Source organism: Saccostrea cucullata, unplaced genomic scaffold (assembly GCF_032062105.1).
Source record: "Saccostrea cucullata isolate Sc308-1 unplaced genomic scaffold, CSIRO_AGI_Scuc_v1 ctg380, whole genome shotgun sequence".
Lineage (NCBI taxonomy): Eukaryota > Metazoa > Mollusca > Bivalvia > Ostreida > Ostreidae > Saccostrea > Saccostrea cuccullata.
The window spans coordinates 239,618-256,351 of NW_026934466.1; the positions used below are offsets into that span (position 1 = coordinate 239,618).

The following is a 16,734-nucleotide window of genomic DNA, read 5'->3' on the forward strand; positions in this document are numbered from 1 at the left end:
CAGTGGTTCTTGAGAAGAAGATTTTAAAAGATTTTTCTCATTTATTTCTATGTAAAACTTTGATTCCTTATTGTGGCCCCGCCCTACCCCTGGGTCATGAATTGAACTATTTAAAATCTACACTACCCCGGGATGCTTCCACATAAGTTTCAGCTTTTCTGGCCAAGTGGTTCTTAAGAAGAAGATTTTTAAAAGATTTTTCCTATTTATTTCTATGTAAAACTTTGATTTCCTACTGTGGCCCCGCCCTTCCCCCCGGGGGTCATGATTTTTAGCTCTACTGGTCAGAGACCAGAAGAGCTTATGCAATAGTAATGCGTCCGTCGTCCGTCCGTCCGTCTGTCTGTCTGTCTGTCCGTCTGTAAACAATTTTTCAAAATGCTACTCCTCCTACAGTTTTGGTCTGATTTCAGTATAACTTTGCACACAAGTAGACTACACTAAGATACATAATTCTGTTTATCGGTTTTTGATTTCGATGAACGATGTTGCCGTTGTTACTAAAAATAGAAATTTTTGTGAAAATCATTCAAAATGCTACTCCTCCTACAGCTTTGGTCTGCTTTCAATATAACTTGGCACACAAGTAGACTACACTAAGATACATAATTCTGTATATCGGTTTTTGATTTCGATGAACGGTGTTGCCGTTGTTACTAAAAATAGAAATTTTTGTGAAAATCATTCAAAATGCTACTCCTCCTACAGTTTTGATCTGATTTCAATATAACTTGGCACACAAGTAGACTACAATAAGATACATAATTCTGTGTATCACTTTTTGATTTCGATGAACGGTGTTGCCGTTGTTACTAAAAATAGAAATTTTTGTGAAAACCATTCAAAATGCTACTCCTCCTACAGTTTTGATCTGATTTCAATATAACTTGGCACACAGATAGACTACACTAAGATACATAATTCTGTGTATCAGTTTTTGATTTCGATGAACGGTGTTGTCGTTGTTACTAAAAATAGAAAAATTTGTGAAAATCATTCAAAATGCTACTCCTCCTACAGTTTTGGTCTGATTTCAATATAACTTGGCACACAAGTAGATTACACATAGATACATAATTCTGTATAGCAGTTTTTGATTTCGATGAACGGTATTGCCGTTGTTACTAAAAATAGAATTCTGTAAAAAACTTTCAAAATGCTACTCCTCCGACAGTTTTGGTCTGATTTTATTATAACTTGGCACACAAGTAGACTACACTAAGATACATAATTCTGTTTATTGGTTTTTGATTTCAAAGTACGGTGTTGCCGTTGTTACTAAAAATTGAAATTTCTGTGAAAAACATTCAAAATGCTACTCCTCCTACATTTTTGGTCTGATTTCAATATAACTTGGCACACAAGTAGACTACACTAAGATACATAATTCTGTATATAGGTTTTTGTTTCAATGAACGGTGTTGCTGTTGTTACTTAAAAAAGAAATTTCTTTGAAATACATTTAAAATGCTACTCCTCCTTCAGTTTTGGTCTGATTTCAATATAACTTGGCACACAAGTAGACTACAGCAAGATACATAATTCTGTGTATCAGTTTTTGTCATTATTTTATTTATTGCTTTTGTAAAGTTTTATATCCCAACTGTTACTTTTCTCTTTCTTTATTATAAGTACAAACCAGTAGAGCTTCAGTCTCGACAGAGACTTCTGGTTACAATTTAGAATCTACACTACCCCAGCATGCTTCCACGTAAGTTTAAGCTTTTCTGGCCCAGTAGTTCTTGAGAAGAAGATTGTTCCTATATATTTCTATGTAAAACTTTGATTCCCTATTGTGGCCCCGCCCTACCCCCTGGGGGTCAGGATTTTTACAATTTAGAATCTACATTACCCCAGCCTGCTTCCACGTAAGTTTCAGCTTTTCAGGCTCAGTGGTTCTTGAGGAGAAGATTTTTTAATGACCCCACCATATTTTGTCTTTTCTTGATTATCTCCCCTTGTGAAGGGACTTGGTCCTTCATTTTAATAATTTAAACTCCCCTTTACCCAAGGATGCTTTGTACTAAGTTTGGTTAAAATTGGCCCAGTGGTTCTTGAGAAGAAGTCGAAAATGTGAAAAGTTTACAGACGGACGGACAGCTAGACAGACGGACGACGGACAAAATGTGATCAGAAAAGCTCACTTGAGCCTTCGGCTCAGGTGAGCTAAAAACGCCCAAAGAGTCTGATACTTTGTGTTGTGTAAAGATAATTTACTGACAATAGACGTTAATGCTAACAATCCAAAACAAACAAGTAAAATTGATGCAAAGTGGGATGAATAAATATGTTTAAAATTTGAATAGAAATTTTAGTGCGGCATTTGCTCATTCAATGGATTTATCGATGTAAAAATTAAAGTCAATGATTAGTATGAGAAATTATTGTCATCAAAATGACAAAGGTCTCTCAAGATGAACCACGTGCTGATACCCCTTTTTGTCACGAGATAATGCCTATATGGTTTCTGTCGAGTAGGCTATGCTGCATGGCGCAGTGCAAAATGTATAAAGAACTAGAGCCGAGCTCGTTGCAAAGCAACGAGTAGGTCTTACGTCGGAGCTGCGGACAGGGAGAAATGATCTTGAGTCAAAGTCATGCCACATTCTAATGTTAAAGCAATCTTTAAGGGTAGATATCATCTTAAAATGTTTTACTATTAAAAAGGATAGTAAAGGAATGTTTGTGACCTTGACCTTGTCAAAATGACCTTTGCGTCACACCATGACACACACTGGTGATGAGCATATCCCATTTGTGTGGTACCGTATTGACAATTAAATTCACACATGTTCTTTCAAACAATGCATCCAGCCAAACTATCTTACCCTTATTGACCTTGATTCAAGGTCACGACACACTCGGCATGATTTAAGCAATATCTTTTTTCGATAGGCCTTGTCACAGCAGCTAATATACATGTGTAAAACCAGGTATGAAAGCGCTACCCTTTCTCAAAAGTTATGGTGAATTTTAAGCAATGTTAAAATTTTGGAAAAGCAGGTTAAACTTCAAGGTCAAAGTTCATTATATACTTGTTTTTGAAAAGATTTTATCACAGGTAACGTACATGAGATTTTTGTGTTATATGAAAGTCCTATCTCTTCTCATTCAAAAGTTATAACCAAGGTTAAAATTGTGAAAAGTAAGTCAAGCCTCAAGGTCAAGGAGTCAAAAGTCAGTGTATTTAGAAAAGTGTTGTCTCTGGTAATACACAGGGGTAAAATAAAAGCCCTATCTCTTCTCATTCAAAAGGTGTGACTATAATTGTTAATGTTTTTGAAAAGCAGGTCATACTTCAAGGTCAAGGGGCCAAAAATAATAGAGAATTTTGACCTTGTCACAGGTAAAACACATTTATAAAATGGAAGCTTTAAAAGTTATGGTCAATTTAAATTAATGTTATTTTTTAAGTAGGTCAAGCTTCAAGATCAAGGTCACAGGTCAAAAAATCACAATATATTTAAAAATCTCATGTCACAAATAATGCACATGTGAAATATGAAAGTCGTATATTTCAACTCATTCAAAAGTTATTATAAAGTTTAAAGTTCTTGTGACAGATGGACAGACTGGCTGACGAATAAGGTTTAATGTACTCTAAAAACTAAATACATGTAATTTGAATAAATTGAGAAATACGAATAATAAAAAAGAAGAAAATATTAGAATATGAATGAAGTTTCCTTCATGAGATTTCTATAAAGACTTATAAAATTAATACATATTATTCAAGTACATGCATTATATGTACGTTGGGGATTCAAGACGCAGAGACCGGTCCTTTCGATGAGAGCATATATATGGCACGCCAAATTCACAAAAATGAGATAAACCTAGTTTCACATTTGATAAACTAGGTTTATCGACTGTAAACTATAGTTTACAAACCGTAAACTATAGTTAACGATTCGTTAAGTATAGTTTTCATCTGTAAAACTATATTTAACGGTTGTTAAGTATAGTTTACGAATGATAATCTAAGTTTATCTGTCTGTAATAAGCGTTAACAATAGTTTTTGTTGATGAACATACCGTATATCAGGATTTTTCCGCGTGTTTCCAATTTCCGCTTTGTTCGCGACGAGTTCTGAATCGCGGAAAATAAAACAGCGTAAATTTAATACAAAGTTTACTTCTTGTAGTAGAATTATTTCGTAATGCTTATATCGCAGAGGGTAGAAATAACGGGATTAGAGGACAAGCGCAAGATACCGGTAATAGATACAAGCCCTTATTGTTTGTTTACCAATTGACAATTAAGCTAGCTAATTATATGGGTCACTTTCATTGCGAGAAGCTATTAAACTAATTATGCCTGAGCTTCTAGTCAGTTTGGAACAGTAAATGACCTAGGATTGTTTAAATCTTAAAAATTAATATCTGTGGATTTGAAAATTCGTACGCAACACAGGTGTGTAATCAGCTGAGCGGGTCTTCTGAAATTGACGAGGTGAAGGTCGGTCGATCTATTTCTCACCCGTATGAAGTAACTCAAGCTTAATGACTTTACATTTTACATCCCATTCCTTCATAGGCTTAAACAATTGTTAATAATATAATCACTGGGACTTTGAAATAATGAAAATTTGATTCGCGTAAACTTAATACACTGATTTAGGTACTGATTCGCGGAAAAACATGACGCGGAAAAAACCTGATATACGGTAGATTCACGTTTGTAAACTTAGTTTTTTATATTAAGAGAATTTTTTTGAAACTATATTTATTCGTTAACTATAGTTAACGGTTTGTAAACTATAGTTTACAAATCGTGAAACTGTATTTATCAGATAATCTAATATGTTTTGCAATCGCAAATGTATGGCACGCCAAATTCACAAAAATGAGATAATCATAGTTTCACAATCGATAAACTAGGTTTATCGGTTGTAACCTATAGTTTACAAACCGTAAACTATAGTTAACAATGTTAATCTATATTTCACATCTGTAAACCATAGTTAACGCGATAATCTATGTTTCACAACCGTAAACTATACTTAACACCGAAAACAATCATTTGCGATTGCAAAACATAGATTATCTGATAAATACAGATTCACGATTTGTAAACTATAGTTTACAAACCGTTAACTATAGTTAACGATCTGATGAATATTTTTACGATTTGTGAAACTATGATTAACAAAAACTATATTTATTGTAAAAGTTAAAAACGTGAATCTATGTTTATCAACAAAATCTATTGTTAACGCTAATTACAGACAGATAAACTTATTAAACGTAAACTATAGTTAACAAACGTTAAATACAGTTTTACAGATGAAAACTATACTTGACGAATCGTTAACTATAGTTTACGGTTTGTAAACTATAGTTTACAGTCGATAAACCTAGTTTATCAAATGTGAAACTAGGTTTATCTCATTTTTGTGAATTTGGCGTGCCATACAAATGATTGTTTTCAGTGTTAAGTATAGTTTACGGTTGTGAAACATAGATTATCGCGTTAACTATGGTTTACAGATGTAAAATATAGATTAACGTTGTTAACTATAGTTTACAGTCCGTAAACTATAGTTTACAACCGATAAACCTAGTTTATCGACTGTGAAACTATGTTTAGCTCATTTTTGTGAATTTGGCGTGCCATACATATATACACAACTGTCTCGTTACGGGGTACACGTAGGTGGTGTCATAAGAAGGATTAATGTCGCTTGATTCCACCTCTAATTTTAAATAGTCTGCCTTTGCGCTGCTAGTGATTTAGATTGTTTGAACTGTCTTTTGAGCTGAAATATTGTTCATTTTCTCCGTATTTCTGCGCATGCTCAAAGGCCATCAGTACCACGGCAATTGTACATGTATAAATGTCCAGCCTTTCACTTGCTGCAGAAATTTAGCTATATTGTCAGGCAAGAGAGCTACTGTGCCACCCATTGGAAAAAAAATGTATCTTAATTCACAGGTTTATTAAGGCTGCACACGGATCAGAATTCGGCGAATTAACACTTTTTTTTACAATATGTAAAACTTATAAATCGGAAAAGTCATGGATAAAACTTGTGCTACCATTATGCATTCTATATAGACTTCAATGGGACTTGTACTACAGGAAGCTCTGCACCACGACGTCACCACGTGACGTCTATAATTAGAAAATATGCTTTAATGAAAAAGTGAAAAGTTCAACACTACACCGGGGATAATTAATTTCAATTTGTAGACATGGTTAAGTAAAAACATCTCTGTACCATGAAAAGTTTTGCTAGAATCCTACTGTTCTATCACAGACATAATTATTCAACACTTTCGAACGAAACCTTCACAAAATTTTTACATTTTGGTCATAAGATCGAAAAAATGCTTCAATTCCCGTTAAACACACGATTGTAGCAGCACTATCCAAAATTAATAGAATAAGAACTTTAGACAGAAACAAAAATTAAGTTTCCAAGTATGCGGCGTAGTGTTGAACTTTTCCATCATATTTTGTTAGGAAAGAATCTTTGTGTCATTCGCAGCTGTACAGCATATTCAAACAAGTTTTTACTAGTTGATCAACTGTTCAATTTTTTATTCACCATGCACTTTTACCACGTTCTTATTATCCGGAAATTCACAACAATTTCCTTTCGTATTTTACACACTCTCAGGATAGGGAGTACCTATATTGTAAATTCTTTTTAACCATGAATTATCAATTATCTGATGTAAAATGACAATGAAATGGAAACATAATAACAACGATTAAAACTTAAAGTTAGTTTAAAGCCAGTTTTTAAAATGTTTTACTCATGATTTTATTCATGTAATTATCATCGTGGCTTGCGACGATGATAATTATTTGAGAATTATTTTATTGAACTCATAAAATAATTAACATCTCATTTCCCCATGTGCACTTTCTAACACAACCACAAATAGATCGGCCGCTGCCGATATTAAGGGCACTGCAGAGCAAAACATCCCCTAGCAAAGAGCATATCTATAAATTAAAGCAGCATTGAGCATTCATCTATCCCCATGCAAATGACGTCATTTTCGTTTCGCACAGGACAAACTAACACACACACACACACACAAATAAACAAAAATCAACAGAGGCTTACTATATTCCCTCCAGCTCCTTTGAGAGGAGATAATAACTGCATGGCAACAGTTTTCAAGCACAAAAGTCCAATAAACAAAACAGAATTTTGACAGAACAAACACGGACCTCCAAAGAATCAGAGGTATAGGATCAGATGCCATGGAGGTGTGTGAGTTTTATGTCTTAATGTTGGATGATCGGGTGTCTAGGAGAAGTTAGTATCTTAATTAAAGGGAAGACTTCAGGTTTTCAGCATCAACTTCCATTATTTATGAGCATGTAGTAATTTTCCTTTCTCACTTGCTAAGCCTTTCGCCATATTCTGTATAGGCATGTTCGTAGATCTTTTTTTTTTAAAACAAGCAAGCTGTGTACTGATATCAATTTATTAATATGTTGCAGAGCTTTGTTTAACAGTTTGTTTAAAGACGGGATTTCACAAATTATTTGTTCATTATCAATACCTTGTTTGTGAGTATAATTAAGCTATTGGTGGGGCGCGTTTTGACTTTATTGCTTTATACCAAATGTTTGAGTAGTAAGCCAAGGTTTGACTACTAATTTTGAGTTTGGATTTCTGATCAGTACATTGGTTGAGGGCGGATGTTACCTATTGACAATGGATTCTGGGCATCTGACTAGTATGTTTGACATTTCGAGTGGTCTGTGTTTTTGGCAAGTTTACAATTTGCGTTGTTTAAGCCAAATTAAGGTCCGACCACTCAGACGACTTGTTACTCAGTAGTATTATTTTCCCTAATAATTTGTCATTGAAGTATTGATATACGTAAACAAGTCTCCTTACAACTCGAGGTGATTTACCAGGCATTTGAGAAAGATGGGATTATCATAACCGAGTCAACCTCATTCTGGACTCCAGCCTTAATTTTTGTTATTTCCCAACCAGCAAAGGTTTAGGAAGGCAACTTCCGTTGTTATCCACCGAGATCTTATTAAATTCCGCAGTGAGAGGTAAACCAACTGAACAACTCTTTTACTCCTCTGTTGACCAGTGACCAATTATTTACGAAAGCTCTTATTTCACCCCTTGGAAACTGGTTTGCCTTTAAAAAACAGAGAAGCTGTGTATTTCTCTTTATTTTTACAATCCATTTTATATTTTAAACAACTTCATTCAACACAAAAAAGTGCAAGAAATATTAAACACTATAAAATATCTTTTCCTGTAAAGAAAATGAGCCAACTGAAGCTTAACAATCTGAAACTTAGCTTTTATTAAAATTATTTACCAAAAATAAAAATCTCTTTGTATAAATACAACAGAGAAGCTATTGGTGGGGAATTTTTGACTTTTTTGCATTTATACTACTCCTGTGTAAGAAATGCCCTGACCATATTTGTTATTTTATCAAAATTTTCAACTACAAACATCAATTTGCGACTTGAATTTTTACTTACACTTCTGTACCTCTTTATCCTTTTGACTTATGAAATACCGTTTAAGATTCACATTAAACTTCTTGCAAAATCTTAACTTTTTATCATTTTGTTGATAATTTATTCCAATGGTTTACCTTTCGCCTGTTACGTAGGATTGGCTGTCCCTTTCCCTATGACCAAAAATGACCTGACGAAATCAAGTTTCATCACCCTCATGCAACCACTCTCACCGCATTTCTGGTGATAGGTTCACTCAGCATCTTTGACTATTTTTATCTGATACTAGGAAATATCATTCCTCTCGTTTCTCTCACACACTAATTTGTTTCTATTTTTAAGCAGTTCTTGTTATGATACTAGGAAGAGAATGTCCTCTCGTTTCTCTCTCACACAAATTTCTGTTATATATTTTTTTTTATGCAATTTTTGTTATGATAGGATTCTTAAAAAAAATCTTTAGAAATATCTTGCATTGTCACCATCACAACCTTAAACTCGGTGAACTTGTTTTTCAATACATTTTGAAGAAAGAAAAAAACCCGTTTAGAATTCAATTTTATTTCTATGAAACAACATTTGGAAAAATATGATCCAGATAAGTAACTTTAAAATCAATTAATTAATCGTCTCTTTTTAACTTAAGGTTTTCTCAGCATCATTCTCACTTCCTTCATTGAGAAGTAGAACCCCTTCCAGTGATACCAGTTGATTCCGTCGGAGTAATCCGTATTATCGTACTCTCCGTTCAGGTTCGATTTGTGACATGAGCGGTACCACCACGCCCCGTGCCGTACCTGTCCGCAGTTAGAGCTAGACACGTCATTATCGTTATCATAGGTACTGAAGTACATGCCGTTATGATACGAAAAACTGTCCCCTATTAATGACATAAAATGAACAAAAATGAGCTGAATTTAATTATATTGTATATACTTTTCATAAACTAATTATCTATATTTGTTGATTCCCTTACATGGCGTGGATATATATCAAACACATGGGGACTTTGTCCGTCGTCTGTCCTTCTGTCTGCCCCAAAATACGTTTAACATTGGTTTCTTATTGTCCCCCGCTGAGAGTGGGGGTTTTAATTTCGGTCGGTCTGTCTGTCTGTCTGTTGTTTTGTCTAGATGTCCGTCTAGCTATAGTTCTGTCTGAAACCTCGTTTCCAAACGGTATCTTGAGAAGCTTTGGGCTCAGGTGAGCTAAAAATTCAATTCTCAATTTATCCATGCGTACATGTATGGTATTGTTATAAAACAAAAAGAAGGATCATACCCGCTGTTCCATTATATCCGGAAACATGCATTCTGTATTTTTTATGTTCGTTGTCTACAGCGAAGGTACTGTACTCTGCATATTTCCATATACAGTCGTGGTCCATCATTTCTATCCTAAGATGACTGTACCCTTTGCCGGTTAGCTCTGCAATTTTTCTGTTGCCTATTTGCATATTGATTAAAAAAAAATAATTACAATGAACTATGCTAGCCAAGCGTATTTGATGCTCACAAATTTTTGACCAACAGTTCCAATGATTTGCAAATTTATGTTTTGGAAAACCATTCACAAAGTGTTTTAAATTGCCTATCCAGTGACAATATTTTCCTTTGTTGGTGAACTTTTATAGGAAAAGAATAGCTTTTCCGTTCTGTAAGAGTACATAATATACGTGATACATGTATGAAGTCAAAACAAAGATGTAGACTCAATCCCTCTCAATTTAAAAAATAATCACCCTTGAACTCTGCCTCTTGAATAATCATCAAATGCATGAACTTCAAATTTTAAAACACTTTTAAATTAATAATTGTTAATAACTTTATATCCATGTTGCCGAAAATCACGTGACTATCCATCTTGTCAAGTGACTCATTGACTAATAATTGAAAAATTAATCTCTGACATTTTCGATTATAAAATCTTCCTCTGCATCTTGTCTCTTTCTAGAATTACATACATAAAGGCAAAGAGGGCATTTTACCTAGCCAAAATTCTGATTCTTTATAACCGAATCCATTTTCGTACTCAGTCCAGTTTCTCCAGAAATTTACTGATCCATCCATTCTTCTTTGAAAAAGCTAGAAAATAGTAATTATTAAAAAAATATAATGAAACAATGGATTATAAAACTGACATCATTTTTTTAAAACAGTGAATTTAAGTTACGGTATACATTGAAATATTGTTAGAAAATGCCTTACAAGAATCTTTCAATTATTACATATGTACATAATTTTGAATGTTCCAATATCTTCTGTGAATATTATACTTTTATCCGTATGAACTGTGCCTTTAAGCCACCGAAAGTTTTTATTTTCTATGTTTACGGTCAATGAAATGCATTTGTTTACCAAAAGATACACAAAGTCAGTAATCTAAACCTGGATTATTTTGTTTGAACCTTTTTTTAAAAAATATAATCTGGTTTTTTTTCCCCTCTAAATTTGTCAATTAGATATAGACATAGCATTTGCTACTCAAAAAAGAAAGATGAAATCTAATATGACTATAAAGTTTCTTTTATCCTATGGATCTATCCAGGGTCGCGGAATAAGGAACTGATCCTGACATCGAAGGTTCGAATCCACTGCGAGACGTGGAGACCGGTCCTTCGGATTAGACCGTATAAACCGAGGTCCCTTGTCACAGTAGGTGCTAACACGAAAAAGATCCCTATTCTTCGTTGAGAGGGACCTCAAACAACAAACAAAATATTCTATGGATCATCAAGACAATCCTTTTTAGCAATTCATATTTTACCATCCATGAGTAAATTCCCTCATGGCAAACAGTTGATATTTCCGGTCCGTTTGTTAGCTGAATATCACAGTAGAAGTCTTTCCCTAAAAAATGATGTTGAATATTTTTTTTAAAGGATTGGCTGCTATACATTATATATTTTTTAAAGGATTTTTGTATTGAATTATATGTATTAAAAAAATATAATTAGTACATTTAAAAAAAAAAATTAAATCCATATACAAAATATTGTTTTACGTCGAAATAAAGCTAAATTGATTGATTGTTAGTGTTCAAAGTCGAGTCGACAATATATGTATTCTGTCTTCTTACCTATAGTGCTTGTTTTTGACTGTAAAGAAAAAAAATCTATTTTTTTATTATTATTTCAGGAAAATATATATTGATTTTATATAAATATATTACATAATCAATTTCTTGATATACTACCTTCTCATAACGAGAGTCTTTAAATGATGACGTCGGCAGCAGCGGAAGAAAGGCGGGAAAACCGTGTAAAAGTCTGCAGACGACAGTCCCGAGATCTAGGATATCCATACCAACACAATCTGGGTCTGCATCGCAGGAAATTCCACACTGAATTTCTGGAGATTCCGTTCTATTTTCTGGCGAAAATTCTTTCAAAATACAGGAATCAGATGGAATCTCTCCATATTGTATTAAGGAAAAGAAACTATCAGAAAGTTCTGTTAAAACCAGAGGAGGAATTAGGCAAATAGCAAGAATAACGAATTCCTCTGAAAATTGCATGTTTCCTACGAAAAACGTTTTCAGAATTGGTGTTTGTAATAGATTTCAATTTCCCGAAAATTTACTTTATAATTAACCCTGTACACTATGTTTTGGCTTAAAGACCCAATTTTTTTACCGTACGGTTACCTGAGGAGGGGGAGTGGTCCAAGGAACAGTGGTGTTATTTACCTGGAGACTCCCAATACCCAAGATGTCAAAAATCTATATACACGTAGCATTACACAGGAAGTCTGTGTCTGGTGATCAGGGTCAACATCTAAATTTGAGTGAAACTACTTGAAATAATTGAAATATTTCAATATAAAATTTATTTATAAATACTTTCAGCGATATCTAATGAAGACAAAAATTATAAAGAAATATCGTTTTTATATTAAAAAAAAAAGAAGACAAATTAAAGAAAAGAACACAGAGTAAAACTGCAAAGTAAACATATCTTTTTTTAATTAAACTTGTGTAAATATCAAAATTTAAAAAAAATAATAAAATATTCCATTCATAGGTAGGCCTATATATCCGTCGTGTGAACATATACAATGTACCGCGATAGGAATATTGCCTACGTTCTGATCAACAATAGTGTCGAAAATATTCACCATTTCCGGGTGTTCGTGTGTTTAAAATTTTTTTTATTGTTTGCAAGATTTCTTTTATACTTTTAAGAATTGATCTTTGGCTGTATATATTCACTTTTTAATTTCGAATATTGGGTATTGACAGAACTGATGTTAGGAAAATCGAACTAAAAGTTACAATCTCGAAACTCCTAGCTGTTTCTGACATTTCAGAACTTTACAACGGAACATGGTATAGATACGCAGATAAAACATGGGATAAATGAATTTTTTATCCGTGCCGTTTGTGCTAAATATCTTTTCTTATTTATCATATTCCAATTTTAATCGGCAAATAGCGTTTCTGTGCACGGACTGGTCTAAATTCTACAGCAGATACCTTGGATGACATATCGCCTAAAATACAATATAGCCGTTGAGATTAAAAGCAAATATTTTATGAAGTCATGTTTTAATTATCTACTCTCAATTGTTTTTAAAATAAATTTTACCAAGATTCTTTTTTTAACCCCCGTGTATACAAGGCGGCTACATGAAAGTGTTTGACGCGTGGCCAAGCAATCGTTTTCAAAGGACACAAACTCAGACTATCAGGTAGCACTGGTAACTGGCCTGTCAATCAAATCAGAAGCTATTGTTTTTTAATGATTGACAGGCGGTAAATTATTGATCTTGAATCAGGTAGATTATGGGGGCGTTAACATAAAATTGGGTGTTTAAAATCAACACCCATTAATTTGTAGACAGCTTCTATTGACTTTACTTAAAAGCAGTCCTCTGAAAATAGTTCATGTGTCAATATATTTACATCAGAAACATCAACTTTTAATCTGGAAAACTACAGGGGTCAAAAAAAAAAATTGTTAAAAAGTTAATTTAATTTGTCCATTAAACATCTATATACATCAGTGCAATGTATAACGGTCAGAAAATTAGCTATAATAACTGCTCGTGTGTCGGTTAATTACCTTATTTTGTAAAAGTTAATCAATGCCAGCTAATAGGCCTATTAATTTTTGTCCATTTTAATGTCCTTAATTAGTGTTGCGCATATTTTAAAGAAAATAAGAATTAAGTTTTTGAATTATTTTGTAGATTAGATTAATCCAAATTAAACGACTGACGGCCACGACAGTTTTTGAGGCAAAAGCAGGATTCTTCGGGTGACAGTCGGTAGTTCATCTCCAGTTGTCTTGTCCGATTTTTACCCATTTTTTCGTCGGCCGACCAATTTTGCGTCTGTCGGGCCATGTTATAATTTTTCCGTCGGTGGCCGGTTTCTTCAACTGAAGCACTCGTTGACCTGTTCGTCGACCATCGGCAGACAGTTGGTTAAGTCGGTAGTCGGTCGACTTTTAGGAATTGGGTTTTTGTAAATGTCGGCCGACGGTAAAAATCAAACTGAGCAAATGACGATCGGCCGACTCAGATTTATTTATTGTTTGAAAATTATCAGTGTTCTTGGGAATTGAAAAAAAATTGCGAAATACTGACTTTAAAAGAATTGTTGAAATTCTTTTAACACTTTTGTTTGCTCCGTCTTCATGACCTCATTCAATAACCGGCCACGGCAGATCTATAAGTCTTTTTAAAAAATTAACAACTGTTCCTTTTCCAGTAGTCCGAAATATCTGACGTTTATCTGTCTCTTTATGATTTTGATTTTTTACGTGCGAGGAAACCATCAGAACCGGCACCATAGTGGAATATTAGTACATAAACTAGAGGTACACTGTACTTTGAGCGAGTGCGTATCATTACCGCTAAATTTTCGAGATTTTCATTACCGCTACAAAAAATGTATACATTACCGCTACATTGCCTCTTTCGTAATTAGCCAGCCACTTATGTGTGTACAGTACAACCTATACATGCATAAGACCTGTTTCCACTGCTCACCACGGGGAGGTGAAAGTAGGACTTTGAGCAGGATGGGTTTTTTTTATTATCATTATACCCCCCGCTTGAAAAGCGGGAGGGTATATAGTAATCGTTAATTCCGTCCGTCTGTACGTCTGTCCGTCCGTCCGTCTATCTGTTACGCTTTGGGGTACCCATCTCTTATCCGCAACTCCTCTGATACCACTGAATGAAATTTGATGAAACTTTCACAGAATCTTTATTACATATTGCCATTGTGCACCTCCTATTTTACTTTTTGATCCGACACATATTTTGGGTTTCCCGGCCACAGCAAAACATAGACTTTGCAATTATAACTATATGGAGGCGGGGGGTATCATTTAGTGAGCTCATCGCTCACAGTACCTCTAGTTAAAATCAATTTTATTTCATAAAACACAAAAAAATTAAAACTGATACCAATAATTTGTCGAGGTCTGTTTTGCAGCTGCTTTTGCAACTCTTTTCAGCGCATCTCCACAATTTTGAGTTTTTGAAAGTCTTATTTTTTTCTAAATTTATAACCATCAATAAATAAGCCGACATTCCCTCGATTTGTAACAAACTTCTCAATGGTGGTCATAATGTTCAGATGACGCTAAATAATTACATTTCCACTGCAGAGTTATTAAGGTCTTCCGTTTCCAACGGAAGACCTACTGATTCTGTTGGTAAAGATTATTATTATGTCGTCCCAGACGAAGTCGTCGGGACGACATATTGCGATTTTATGCATGTTTTTTGTCCAGGCGTTTTCTCGAAGATGGCTGGGACAATCTTCCCGAAACTTTCCTCAAAGGACGATCACTGGTTGTTGTGGTGCCATGTGGTCATTCAGTTTCAAAATGGCTACCGTTGCCATGGAAACCTACAAAAAGCGACGAATTTTGACGAATTTTGTCCGCGAGTGTTCTCTCTGGTCCCTTGGACATTCTTCATGAAACTTTGTTGTTGTAATGGTTAGTATATGTAATTGTGCGATTTGCATTTAAAAATTGCAAATTGTCAACAGTATCCATGGAAACAGGGACAAAGTGAAAATTCTTTAACTTTGATTTTAAATCAAAGTACTGAAAGTACTGATACGAGTTGATGGTTTTCCAAGCTTAGCTATAATGGGTTTTGATTTAGTGATGGCAAAAAATGAAAGTCTTCTCTAATTTGAGACGACATAAGCTATTGCTTGCAATAGCAAACTTTCTAGTTCTTTTTTTTCTTCTACTTCCTAGACGCCAACTTTGAAGCCTCATATCTCCCTCATTTCTCAATTGATTTCGCTCAAATTTTCAGAGGAACTAGAAGTACTAAACTCTATCAGAATGCTGTCTAAAATTTCAAAAAGTCACTTCCGGTTTTGAGTTATTTTCCTTTATTATAGGCTTTCGTTTCCAGACAAAGGCTCAGAGACGGCTGAAGCTGGAGCAGAAATTCTACTGATTTAAGATAATAGAAGGATTGAAGTTGTGCACATCGGTTTTTGTTTTACGATTTCTCTATTCAAAATGGCGCTATATAGGGGTAAAAAATTAGAACGCTTAAAAGAGCCAAAAATTACTCGTATTTTGCTTTTTATCTTCTAAACTAAAAATATTTTGTTAAAAAATATAGAACATAATTTGTGCAGAATTAAAAGACCTTTCAAATGATATTTCGGAAAAAGGGCTGACCCCAGAATTAAGGGATCTAGAGGGGCCAAAAGTTTTTTCCAGATATCTCAAAAAGTATCGAGTATTTGTTATACATCAAAGAAGTAAAGTTGTTGAAAATCCCTGGTAAAACCTAATGATGTCATTAAAATACGTCCTGTGATGTCACTTCCGGCCAAACCGGAAGTAGTCCGAAACTGCATATTTTTGCCGTTTTTGACATGTTTTGGGAAAATATTTGTCACTGGAAGCATAAAACTTACTTTTCCGTCCGTCGACGTCACTTCCGGTCAAACAGGAAGTAGTAGAAAATGGCTTACTTTTGCAATTTTCAACATAGATTTGGAAGATTTAAATCATTAGAGACGTCATTTCTCTCTCTTTTTTTTAAAAAATAAAAGTTACTTCCGGTCAAACAGGACGGAAGACCTGCTCGTTGCCTTGCAACGAGCTTTGCTCTAGTTTATATATTTACTCATATTGATTAGAATTCAAATCAAAATTGTACTTCACTACATAGTGAGTAAATTCTGTTGATTAAAACGCATATACCGAACCATACCTGTCTAAATCGATATGTAGCGGTAATGAGTTGTTTTTGGCTGATTCAATATGTAGCGGTAATGAGTTGTTT

The 16,734-nt window shown here is 34.2% G+C and overlaps 1 protein-coding gene across 1 annotated transcript; it reads right to left on the reverse strand.

The window, feature by feature from the left end:
• Positions 1-9,099: 9,099 nt before the first annotated feature.
• LOC134240816 (ryncolin-1-like) lies at positions 9,100-11,282 on the reverse strand. Its single transcript, XM_062722892.1, has 4 exons — positions 11,225-11,282; positions 10,446-10,542; positions 9,740-9,904; positions 9,100-9,338 (listed from the first exon to the last, which is right to left on the reverse strand). Exons 1-4 carry the CDS (start codon positions 11,225-11,227, stop codon positions 9,100-9,102), a joined length of 504 nt encoding a protein of 167 aa, XP_062578876.1. The 5' UTR covers positions 11,228-11,282.
• Between the last annotated feature and the right edge of the window lie 5,452 nt (positions 11,283-16,734).